Below are 13,536 nucleotides of genomic sequence, written 5' to 3' on the forward strand. Positions count from 1 at the left end.
CCCATCTGTAAACTAATGTAAATATGCTAATGTAAGCAGGTTTAAAATGGGGTAGGCTAAGCTATGATGTTCAGTAGGTCAGGTTTATTATATGCATTTTTTACGTAGGATATTCTCAACTTACAACTGGTTTATTGAGGAAGATAGATCTATGAATACACAGTCATGCTACTGACTCTATTTCTCTGGAGAACCTTGGTAACTTTACCAAGGATACTACATACATAGAGTCCTGAGAGTGGGTCATGGGTATGTATGAAATGTCTATTTTTAATTTTAAAAATTTTTCACAAAGTTGGAGCACCTGGATGGCTCAGTCTGTTGAGCATGTGACTCTTGGTTTTGGTTCAGGTCATGATCTCATGGGTTGTGAGATCAAGCCCCACATCAGCGTCCTTGCTCAGTGTGGAATCTTCTTGAGATTCTTATTCTCTTTCTCCCCCTCTGCCTCTCCTCCTGCTCGCATGCTCTCTCTAAAATAAATAAATCTTAAAAAAATTTTTTTCACAAAGCTTGGCATATTCTTTTTAGAAAAATGTTAACAGTACATTACATTCCCACCAGCAATATATGACATTTCTTATTCCTCACATCCTCTTCAGCATGTCACCTGTTCTAAATTTTTGCTCATTATGATTAGTGAAAATAAAATTTAATTGTTCTTTTAACTTGCATTCTCTGGCTACTAGTGAAATTAAGCATCTCTACCTATTCCTTGGCTACTGAGATATAGTTTTCATGACTTGCCTCTTTTTGTCATTTGCACAATGTTTTCTTTTTCTTACTCAAATATAATGGGAGATGAGACCCTTTTGATTATTTCTTGAGGTGAAACTATTAACTGGCCCAGAAGCTTCCTTAATTTTAGCACATCCTAACCAAACTCCAACTTAATCTTCTTTCAATACCCACCCACCCCACCACCCCAGCCCCAAAACAAAGGGAAAAGAAAAAGAGGGAAAAACACTGCCAGGCACTCTGTGTGATACTGTTTATAGCTCCATGAGAGCTGGCACAGTAGGCATTTAAAGAACATTTGTCAAATGACTGAAGACCAAGGACTGCTCTAAATGTTCTGCTTTGTAGAACTTTTACACATCTCTGAACTGATGGAAATCCTAATAATCACAGACTGAATTTCTTTTTTAAATTTTTTTAACTTTTATTTATGATAGTCACAGAGAGAGAGAGAGAGAGAGAGAGAGGCAGAGACATAGGCAGAGGGAGAAGCAGGCTCCATGCACTGGGAGCCCGACGTGGGATTCGATCCCGGGTCTCCAGGATCGCGCCCTGGGCCAAAGGCAGGCGCTAAACTGCTGCGCCACCCAGGGATCCCACAGACTGAATTTCTATGGCCTCAATTGAAGGAAGCTCAGAGTTAGATAAATATTAGTGATTTTTCTTACATTCCAGAGCCCATGAGGTAAAATTCATACATGCCACACATCTAAGGAAATGTGTCAAAAAGAACATTTGGGGAGGACTAGAACGGTTAAAAAAACAAAACAAAGCAAAAAAACAAAAACACCAACCTTGGTCTAACTGGAAGAGGAACCTCATCCACAGTTCAGAATATAAGACCAAATACGAAAATGTGGGCCAATAATGAAAAATCAGAATATGAGAATATTAAAACTTAAGAAAACAATTTAGCTTTGACTTTGGGATGGAACACTCAAGTGAAGCCCAACAGGATTTTGTGTTCAAAAGCAACTAGGTATCTGCCAAAATCAGTTTTCATCATTTGAGCAAGAAGGGACCAGGTGAAAAACTTACACCTATCTTTATAAAAATAGCTTTTGTAATTTCTCAATATGGATTTTAGAAAAAGATTTGTCATCTCCCACCTCAGATCTGTACATAACTACACTACCTGATACATTCATCTTGACGTGTGAAGTAACTGAGTTTTAGAACAATTTAGTGAATTTTTGAATAGTCAAAGTAAAATATTAAGTATTAATTAAATAAATCAACATCAACAACTGTTTAACAGTGATAAAATATACTTTTATTTACTTTGTTGAGTCAGAAGGTCGTAAAAAAATTATTGCTAAAGTAGATATCAGGCAAACAGAAAGGTACTTTAGAAGTCCAGTTACCTTGGAGTTTATTTAAACTAAGAGGAAAGGTCATAATGTTTTCATGCAATACATATTTGGTTCTTTAAATAACAACCATGACAAATAACAGAAAGAATTATGGAATGCTGCACTTGTGATCCATACAAAACACCAACATTGTGGATTGTACATAATTTAAAGAAATGTCTCAAATACTGTTTGAAATACTGTAGTAGCCAATACATAGAGGCATGCCTTCAGGTGGGCACAGGAATGCAGTTTAGAAAAGAAAGAGAAATATCATACTGGAACTACTCAATTTCTTCAAAATCACTGAGCAAGAAAAGCAACATTGAACTTTCATACTGATTTTACACAACTTTTATACAGTACCTTGACTTAAATCCAAGAGCAAAAGTTAAGACTCTCCTCCTCTATTTTTGGTAAACAAGTGCATGGTAAACTTAGATGACTTTTCCCCCTGGATTTTACCTGGGAGTGGCCTTTTAAATTTTTTATTTAAAAGAGGGCAGGTTTGGCACTTTTATACTGATGTCACCAATGTTAATATTTCTTGGGATCTCAGGAAGATTCATATTCTTTACAGCTGATACAGCACGGGCTGGAGCTCCTGCTAAGCCAGCCTGTATACAGAAGCAAATAAAAGAAAAAGAAAATGTACAACTCAGGTGTAGCTCATCAAGAAACACTAAAAATGGAGAACAATGATAAAAGATTCTCATATAACAAGCTCAGAGACCAGATGGTAGTTTGAATTGGTGTGGGATGACTACTTTGAAATTCTAATCTATAAAGAGAAAAACAGTTGACACATTAAAAAATACAGTGAATACATGCAGTGATAAGAACATAAAGATTTAGATACAAATTAACCTGTACTACTTAGATATCATATATAATATTCAAATGACAAAACTAGGTCTTCACCTATATCCTGACTTATGATATAAGCATGAAGCATATTTTACATTAGTTTCTTTCCTTTTTAAACATCTTTTGCAATAGTCATGATAGATTTGGGGTTTTGTTTTTGGCTTTTTGGTTTTTTTTTTTTTTTTTTTTTTGCTTTTAAAATAGCGTTTTATTATCAAAATGTGCTGTGAAATAAAAAATGAAAGTAATAGATCAAACTCATTTAGTTCCTTTTCTTAGGGCCAACCCCTTGAAACATTTCAAAACAACAAATTTTTTTAAATTATTTTAATTATGGAGGGTCTTCTAAACTTTTCTAGGAAAGTTCTGAAACACTGAAAAAAAAATCAGGCTTTTAAAGTAAGCCTCAATCCAGAGAAGAGTTCTTTCTAAAAATGAAACTGTAACAAGAGGATCTTTCCAACTCTTCCATGCATTAGAAAAAATATTTTTAAAAAAATATAATGATTAAAAGTACTGTGTCATATAAAGTATATCCAACAACATATGTTCAGTTTACAATATACAAATTTGGACAAAGAATAGTATTAAATGCAAAAGGTAGTATTTATATAATTAAATGAATTTTAAAACTTCCAGTAGCATTAGTGTCACAATATTTCACTTTCATCTTAATAGGGAAATTTATCATTTGTGAAATAATTTTGAAAAACATATGCTTAAAAATAAAAGAAAAATGCATATATGTCACCTTTTTCAAATAGCTACAACAGTCTTCATACTTTTAAGGTTTAAGTTAGATTAATATTTCATCAATTTTTATTCAGGTGATATAATAAAGCCAACAAACACATCTGAGTTCAGTGGCATACATCATCTTGACAAAAGCAGAGACAATTAGATAACAAAAACAAATCTTCCACTTTGCTTATATGAGACAATGTCTGTGTAATTAGAAATACTAGTTTTAATGTCCCTTTTTGAAATTTTAGGGCTTTTTTTTTCTTATGTAATCCTACCTCTTTTGTTAATTAAAATAATAATAATAATAAAGCTGTTACCTGAGAAAAATCTTGACTGATACAAAATAGGCCAGTGTAAACTATTTGCTGAATAAAGGATACAAACATTGTTAAGCAATGAAATAAAAGCCACGGATTATCAAGTCAGAATTGGAAAATAATAAAAAAATCAGTAAAATAGTATTAATAATAAATATGGTCCACACAGACAATAATATAAATGAAACACTCCATATCCAATTAAAGAATGAATAGGGCTGGAGTATTCAATTTTTATAATTTAATGGAGGAAAGTTGTTTTTGATTGACCTCTACATTTATACCTACCTGAAACAATGCAGTTATTTTTATACCCCCCCAAAAGATACTGGAGATATGAATAAATATTGTTTAGGGTGGCATGTATCATATACAAAAGGGTCTTTAACCTGATTATTTCAAGTTTAACGTCTAGCTACCAAAATTTAAAATGATTTAGGATCAAAGAAGGATCCAATTCAAAGTAGTTCACCATCTTGTAGGCTCTCTTCTTTTTACCCAAAAATATGTTGTCTGCCAAGGAACAAAAATTATTACACAAAATTACAGACATCCTGGAGCTAGTATCAGTTCTCCAGGTAGAAGGATTTTGTAATTCTTCTAATTAAAAAAACAATTTATCACTATTTTTACTTGGATGTGTCTATATAGGATACAAATGATTAGTAGACTATAAAGAAGTATCGATAAAATATATGAATACAAATATTTTAAAGAACACAAATTACTAGAGGATTTTTATTATTGAGACAGAAAGAGAGAGAGAGGGTAGATATGTATGTATATTTTACTGGATACTATGACTTTTACTTTTAAAAATAGTAAAAATAATTTTCTTAGTGTTAAGTTAAACGTCATTGTCAAGAAGCCTTCTTGAACAGCTAAACTGAACTTAAGCAAAGAAAATGAGAATAAAAATGCATCCTGTTATTAAATTTCTTTAGATTAAGTTGTTTCTTTGTGACCAAAGATGGTGTCGACTGTTGGCTGCTAATGAGAATACATAAAGTCAATATAGCAATTGATTTAATTAGCATAATGTGCCAAGTTCTTATTATGTAAAACCAAAGGAAGTTTCTAAGTACAACAAACTACAATTCCTCTAAACATAAGCAGCAAGCCATAGACATGCAAAGGATGGTAACTATTCAGAACACGCAAATGAATTAAGAGAATCAAATTATTTCTCAAGCATGTTCAATACTTTTGTATAGTATGTCATGAATTTAAATGGTAGGAAATAAAAAAAACCTGTAATGCGTACTTCATTAAGTTTTAATTAAACTAACATTTTAAGAAATCAGATTTTGCAGAATATATAAAAAATATTAAAAAGATTGTTGGTCAGTAAGTAGATGCTTAAATGAGCTATCAATATCTATATATAAAAACTTAGGGCTTAGAAATAAGACTTCTCAGGTAGCCAAAACCAGAACTACTATAATTTTATTTTCAGACTTCCATTAAAGTGAAGTCTGAAACATTTTTATTAAAGAATAAAATGTGAAAGAGGTAATTTACCATTAGGAGATCAGTTTACCAACAGAGAGGTATAAAATAATTTTCATTTTGTTAAGATTTTTTTTCAGTAAGATACTATATTCAAAGCAACAACTTTTACTAATTAATTTTTTGAACGCTAAAATTTACAGAAAGGAAGCTTACCTGACTTGTTAGTAGTATGTACAATTTAAAATGTAAAATTAAGATATTTCTGACAGTACACATAACTCCTAAAGATTTAAGATTACACAGTTGATACCAAGCAGAAATAAAAAGAATGAAACCCTACTGGAGAAATAACTTGTTTCCATCTATGTTGTTATACTCGAGCACCACCATGGCAGGTAAACTGCAGCAACTCCACTAACAAAAAAAAATATATGAATCCAAAGCAGTTAAGAGTATGAACTGGATGAAAGAATGAAGTACAGTATATAAAAAAATGGTCATGTTTTCTCTCCCATGAGTTTAAATAAATTAACAGAATTAAGAGAAAGAAAACAAAATGAAGTCTGCAAGTATACCAAAATGAGGCCAAACAGATAGAAGACTTATACAGACATACTCTTGGAAATTTCAAGCACTTGAATCACAAAGATAGTAATGGATGGATATGATTTGTTTTTGATTTTGTTTTTAAATTGCCAGACCCAAAAATAAACAAAATATGTGCAAGCAAAAGTGAAAAAGCAGCATTACTAAAATATATTTCAAAGAATCGGAAGGCTCCCTTTTCCTCATGCAATAAGCAATTAACTTTCTCGAAGGGAAAAGGAAAGAATCTAGATATTTATTTCATCTAATACATAAAATACTATCCTACCATCTTAAAATATTTTTTTTCACACTTTACATACAGAGTAAGATGGTAGTGGGAATAATCCATACATATTAAAACCTTTTACCCACCCTTCCTCCTTGAAGTTGCTATATGCACATTCATAATTTTGCCCTAACAGCAAAGTGAAAGAACATCAACATTAATAAACACAGTATTAAATGGTTTCAGACTCAAAATCATTAACAAAATAATGGCAGCTTTTGAATGTATGTTTTGAGCAAAAAGGAAAAAGTCAGTATTTTAATTTCTGAATGTAAGGTAGACTAACTCTTAATCTGGGAATTTGTAATAGGTTTGCTCTTTGCTTTTAAAAGCAGTGCTTTAATATTCCAATTATAAACAAACAGGTTAGAAATGCTAATGATAACCCTCTAGTGAGTAAGAACTATAACATTTTATAAAAAATTTTATCAAAATTAGAATATTTAAAAATCTTAAAACCTTCTAAATTATATAATACATTTAATATAATCTTCAATTTAGTTTTAATTTCTACTACAGCTTTGCCTGTGTGAAATAAATACAGCAGACTAATGTCCAGTTCATGGATTTTATTTCCATGGGTCCTCATTATAATTTTGTAGAAGAACAAAGTAAACTTCATTGTCAAGGTAAGAAGCAGAACCAACTCACAAGCTGACTTTCCAGCATCATTGTATGTTAGGGCCACTTTTCTTATTCTCTGTCCTTTGACAATAAGTATTTGATTTAAAAAGAGAAGAAAGCTAATTACTAGTTCCAGTGATGGAAGTTAACAGACCCAAGTGGCTCTTTGCTAGAAAATGACAATTTGACATAAATTAAAGACTAGAACACAGAAATTGGCAGTGACCTGGATCAGTGGAATAAATGAGACCATTATGTATTTTCTATTCTAGGGATGAAGTGATATAGATCTAAGGACCAAAAATGGTACTCTCAGTTTCGTGACAGAGCCTACAATCTTAGGATAAGAAATTAAAAAGCTGCCTGTGTGTTGCTGCTTTTCAAAAACATACAGAAAGTAATAATTAGTGGCTAAAGAGCAATGCCAAATTCTCAGTGGCCTTTTTCTAATTAGTAAAGTGGGCAATCCAACTTGTTGAATTTATATATATATATTTTTTTTTCCTCTTTGGGACTCAATAAAGTATTTTCATTTTGAAATTTTGAAATGGAGTCCTATAAGCATTTTCAGTTTTCATTTTTACACAGCTTTGTACAAAAAAAAAGTGCTCACCATTTAGATTCAAAATTTTTAAAAATAATTTACACAGTTAACTTTGGGTATGAAAAATGCATAGGAAATGCCAGAGAAAATTTAGTTTTATAAAGCTAGGAAACTATTAAAAACATTTTCAATATGTGGCAATATGTTTTGTAAAAATATCCAAGGTTTACAATATTTTATTGAGTCTTAGTATAAAGTTTGGATGTCAGAAGGTTGCTACCCTGAAAATCCATTTTATTTTGGTCAAAATATTTAATTACAATTTCTAGAACATTTAATTCAATTTTAGAAGATTTGTTATCTTACGCTTTTTGTTGGCCACTTTTAACATGCCCATGTAAATTAGTCAAAACCATAAAAGCAATTCTGTTAAGACTTTGGAACTGAAAACCATTATGTGGGGGAAAATACTATTTAAACCGTCACTATTCTATCTAAGCTTTCATTGCTTCTCACTTTGTATACAAAACTCTAAATGTTCAGCATTTGGTTTTAAAATTCATAGCCTCCAGAATCCAGCAGGCAATTTGATGTTAGACTCCTAATTTAGAAAGATGGAAAAAAAAAAAAAACTATCTGTGAGAGTTAAATTAAGATTAATTCTACCATATGATGTTGGAAATAAACTCTACATTTTTATATACAAAGTAAACTGTCATTTCTACAAATGTAATTTGTCAGTTAAATGACGATGTTTAAAAAAAGAACAAAAAATTTAAACTTTCTTTTTACAATGCAGGCAGACAAAACAGAACAAACATGACATCAATGAAACACTAGTAAAATACAGTAAGTCCAATAAAAGATGAAGAAACTACAAGGAGAAACTAGAATGGAAAATAGGCTACAGGGACTACATGGGTTCATTAACACAAAGAATTTTTGAGTCTGGCCTAAATAATTAATTGCCTTTGACATCATTTTGCTTTCCCTTTGTTAAAGTACAGTTTTCTCAAAGTCAGCAATACCTTGTCTACCTGTCCTGTCTGGGAGATTGAAAGATAAAGGTCTGTAAGAGAGAAGAATGGAAAGAGCTAGAAAGATCAGGATGTTCAGAAAAAAAGAAGACTGACTTTAAAAACGTAGTGACTATTATTCAGACTCATTTATCTCATTTATATTCATCTTAAATATAACATGAAATACATAAAAGCTAATAAGTCTCCCCAACTCCACCCCTCTACCTCCACCCCCAGGGAGTCCTTTATTCCTAAGAAGATTCCTAAGTGCCTCTTATACTTCCCCCAAATCCCACCAACCTCCCAGCTTAAACCCTCCTTTTCCCAGACCCCAGTGTCACAGTAAACCAATTTTCTTGTCAAATCAGGATAGACGAAAATACATTCAGAGCATATCTTTGTTTCTCCTCTCTTTAAAGATCTGGGAGGTCTTTGCTTCTACCTGTCTAGGTACTGGGAATTAAACCGGTTCACTTTCGACTATCACCAGAAATACACTACCTTTAAGCCAAAATAATAAAATCTTTGATTTCTGACAGAGTAAAGGCATCTAGCTAAATCCATGTTATATCTTAAAAACTGTATCTTAATTATATCCAGGCTGATTTTAAAAAGATATATGCTATTCTGAATACCACTTAATCTTAAAAGTATGATAGCCATGTTTTTTCATCAATCATGATATTCTGAATTTTAATTATTTTTTGACAAGTTTTTGCTTGCATACTAAATTTTAACTAAAATTTAAGTAAGAGATTAATTAAAGCTTATAGTAGATGACCAAATAATTTTGGATTATTCTGCAATTATATATTTGGTATATATATCCAGGTTAAGTAACATGGAAATGGAACCCATATGAAAAGTCTAACATTTTAATGTGTCTGGAATAAAGGTGGTACTCTTCCAAACATAATATGAAAGTTACTGAAGAATTACACAAAGTCAACATTTTTTTGGCATTATCTATTAAAATATGATCAGGACTAAATGGCCTCATTTTGATTCAAAATCCTACTTTGTAATTAAAATATTAGCAGACATCACATATAGAGAAACACTTCATTAAAAAACATAATATTGTGGTTTATTCCCAAACTTTAGACATATTTTCTAGTAAAGGAGAAAAACTAATTTGTAGCAGATAATACCTGACTGTACAAATTAAATTATGATCAGTGGATGAAAAATACTAGTAGCTTTTCCACCAGTATTTTAAATCATTTTAAGCAGAATTGTTTCTGTGAAGAGTTAAGTTACAGTATTCTTTGAACTACTTTCATTGAAAATGTAAACTTTGTATTTTACTGCTCCTTACAGATAAGGAAAAACTGCCTCATGAACAAAGTTTTACTGGACAATCAGAAAGCAAATATCCATTTTGCAATTATTATAGGTCCTTAATGACTTCTGTCAGTATTGTAAATAGCAAACCAAGGAGAAAAAGAAAAAAAAAAGGATACATCAATAAAAAGAAGTTAGAAACCTGGAATATGAACATTCCAGACAAAAAGGTCAATATATTTTTTACAGATGATTATACAGAAGTCATAAATTACCACATATCCACTCCTTTTTGACAGATTATTAATGGATTGTGTCACTGTTTGCCTCTTGGCATTTAGGATCTATATCTATAGGTTTTTGTAAAGCAAGTTTTAACAGATTACATGAGCTTTGAGTTATCACTTAAGACTTTATAGCTTAGAGGTCAGAGTAAATCTTTTACTATACTAAATAATAAAAGGCAAGCCAACTGTACTAAATAATATTCTGAGCTCTTTTCCATGTCCTAAAACAAAACTTTTTGTAATCTAGTTTGTTTTCCCTTTTCAAAAACCAGTATTTTAAAAATTGGCTGTAGAACCCATAAAAACTATGTTGGTATTTAAAAGAGTCATAATTATAAGCTCTTCACCATTACAAGCCTCTTCTCTAGGCAACTCATAGGGATGGTAAAGTGAGATAAAGAGAAATGCAGGACTATTTAACTTTAAAATAGAGCACTGGCAAATGTTTTTATACAAAGCTTCAACTGTTTCCAACCCTCAGATTTTTGATATCCATCATCCTATATTTCATTCAATTCCAATGAACATAGCATTATATTAAACCGATCCTTTGAAGTGCCAACAAGATAAAAATTCTTTACTTGTCTGCTATAAATTAATGCTAGCATATTTTTAGTATCTTGCTGCTTTTGCAGTATAATTTACTTTAAATTAACCAAACACCTGAACTTGTATTTATAATTATAAATAAAAGTTATTTTTCTGAGTTATGACTATAAATACCAGAAGTAACAAGTATAATGTTGAATGACATATCAAAACTATTCATCTTTCTAAACTTCCATTATAGTAATAAGAAACAACCAAAACAATGTGAGCTTCAATGGCTCAACTAAAGTACCTGTTATTGATACTCAGCCTAATATTTGAGGAAAGACTCATGAAAATTCTAAAGTAGGATTTTATACAATGCTAAAGTGCTGGTTGATCCTCAAGCACCTAATCGAGTAGCACAAAGCTAGACATGTGTAACTAACTAAATCTTTCTCCTTAGAATGCAGAAAAAGCCATGAATGTATGTATCACTGTATAAAACAGCCAACTTGTCGGTGACCTCCAGGAAGGATCCAGAATTCAAAGATTAAGGCAATTAATTTCTTTTTTTTAGTGTTCACTGAGGCTTGCAAAGCACCAATTGTAACTTGTAACATTACTTCCTCATGAGAAGTAATTTCCTCTCTTATCCTTTTCCAGAAATAGTTCTGCGACACTAAACTCATCTCTAAAATATCAAGTCTAAGATTTCCTTGATGATTACTAAGGTTTTGTAAAGCAAATAATGATTTCATTCTTCAAACAGGCCATTTCTTTTTTAAGCTGTTAAGAATCTAGAATTGTGTTTATTACCCAAGGCAGTTACAACCATAACCAAAAAAAGAATACACAAAACTATCAGGTAGATAGTAGTCACAGAACATTTAACATACTAAGATATGTACATTCCATTTTTAAAAAACTGAATAAGCCTATCAGCTGTACTTAAAGGGTGATACTGAAGGACAAACAGTGAAAGCTACACATCATGCATAATTTATGATCATGCTTACTACCTCCATTAACTAAAGCAGTTTCCATTCTTACCTCAGATTTCTCCAGTTTATTTTGTGCATCAATTTGTGTAACAATCTCATTCATGTTGGTCTCCAATACCATTCCCCCCATCACCATTTCTGCAAGAATATTGTGAACCTAAAGGGAAAAATAATACACGTCCATAAAAAAAAATTCACTACAAAAACGGTTCATGACTCCAGCAGCTTTTGTTTCAAACACTGCTATGACTATTTCATAAGTATGAAGTGTAAAATAAAAATAATTTAGAGGGCTACTAATAATAGATGTCTGCTACTACTAATCAGCCTGAGACAGTTACAAAACCTCTTTAAGTCTTAGTTTAATAGGCTGTAAAACAGATATTAATAGTGCCTTCTTCCTAGATTGTTGAAAGGATTCAATGATTGTTGAAAGGATTCCACTCCATGGAAGTGCTCAGAACAAAGTAAATGATCAATAAACACTACCTAACCTATTACTAGGTTAATGCTAAAAAAATTATCTACAATGGCCTTTTATGCCGTATTCTTAGCCAATAATCATAAAGTTATTTTATGCTCAAGGCATTTAATGAAGTTATGTGGCACTATAACAAGCTCCTGATTGAAAAAAAGTAAAATTTCTTTTTTATTGTAGGTACTTTAATAATGTTTTTATCCCAAATACTTTCATACAGGCAATACTTAGATTTTGTTTTAAAAATATCATCAAATATATCTTATAATACTAAAAATAGCATCTTCCACTGGGGAGAAAAAATATAATCCAGCTGTTTTTTTCATAGGTATTTACTGAATCAAAAATTATCAACTCAAAGCTAAATTAGGGTTTCACAGAAGAGCATACTTTGCTATAACTTTTTAAAATAATGTGGTAATAAGAATGGAGACTCTGAAATTAGGTATGAATACTGACTCTACCACATATTAGTTGTATGTCCTTTAGTACACATACAATTGTTACCTTATCTGTAAAATAGAGATAAAAATAATATAGACACCTCATACAGTCATCATAATTAAATAATTCATGCAAAGTACACCTCATACAGTCATCATAAGAAATTAAATAATTCATGCAAAGTACACCTCATACAGTCATCATAAGAAATTAAATAATTCATGCAAAGTATGTACTATAGTACCTAAAAGATATTATAAAGTAATTTTTTTATTTTAAGATTTTATTTATTTTAGAGAGCAAGCAAGTATGAGCATGAAGGGAGGGGGAGAAAGGGAGAGAGAGAGAGAGAGAGAGAAAGAGAGACTGAGAGAGAATCCCAAGACGATTCCCTGCTAAGGATGGAGCCAGACATAGAGCTCCATCCCACGACCCTGAGATCATGACCTGAGCCAAATCAAGGGTCAGGTGCTTAACCGACTGAGCCACGCAGGAACCCCAAGTAGTTTTATTTTAAACAAAAACTCGTTTTGGTTAAATACATAATTATATTATTTTATTTTCATTCCTTTATAAGACTGCACGCAAATGTATTCATGATTTTTAAATCCTATCATTATTTACTAATTTTTCATTTTGGAAAGATGGACACCTCATGTACAACTCTTGAAGAAAGGATCACAGAAATTACTTTTCTTGTAAACAAAACCAGAAGCCACAATTGTTTTAAAAACTAGTGCTAAAAAAAAAAAATAAAAACGAATCCTAAATACCATCATTTCTAACTGCTCTTTTGCAACTAAATACCATTTATTAAAACTATGTTTTGGTGCTACACTCATGGTATTTAGTTCAATTCTCACATCAACCTTTGTTACAGTTCAGAGAATAAGCCAGCCCAGTTTGCTCAAGACACAATAACTATTATGTAGCAAATGAACAATTAAAACCTAAGTCTGAGTGATCCAAGTCCAATTCCT

The 13,536-nt window shown here is 31.4% G+C and overlaps 1 protein-coding gene across 4 annotated transcripts in view; it reads right to left on the reverse strand.

Moving 5' to 3' along the window:
* Nucleotides 1-2,093: 2,093 nt before the first annotated feature.
* AP3S1 (adaptor related protein complex 3 subunit sigma 1) overlaps nucleotides 2,094-13,536 on the reverse strand; it is a 66,738-nt gene continuing 55,295 nt past the window's right edge. For 2 of the 4 annotated variants that reach the window (XM_041760854.1, XM_041760853.1), the window contains 3 exons: nucleotides 11,684-11,791; nucleotides 8,541-8,581; nucleotides 2,563-2,707 (listed from right to left, as the gene is read on the reverse strand). In XM_041760854.1, coding sequence (XP_041616788.1) covers nucleotides 8,546-8,581; nucleotides 11,684-11,791 — 144 coding nt within the window. In that variant the 3' untranslated portion in view covers nucleotides 2,563-2,707; nucleotides 8,541-8,545. Of the gene's footprint in view, nucleotides 2,708-8,540; nucleotides 8,582-11,683; nucleotides 11,792-13,536 lie in introns of all 4 variants that reach the window. The other 2 variants (XM_041760852.1, XM_041760851.1) reach the window with 1 other exon arrangement.

This window comes from Vulpes lagopus, chromosome 7 (genome assembly GCF_018345385.1).
Source record: "Vulpes lagopus strain Blue_001 chromosome 7, ASM1834538v1, whole genome shotgun sequence".
Classification (NCBI taxonomy): Eukaryota; Metazoa; Chordata; class Mammalia; order Carnivora; family Canidae; genus Vulpes; species Vulpes lagopus.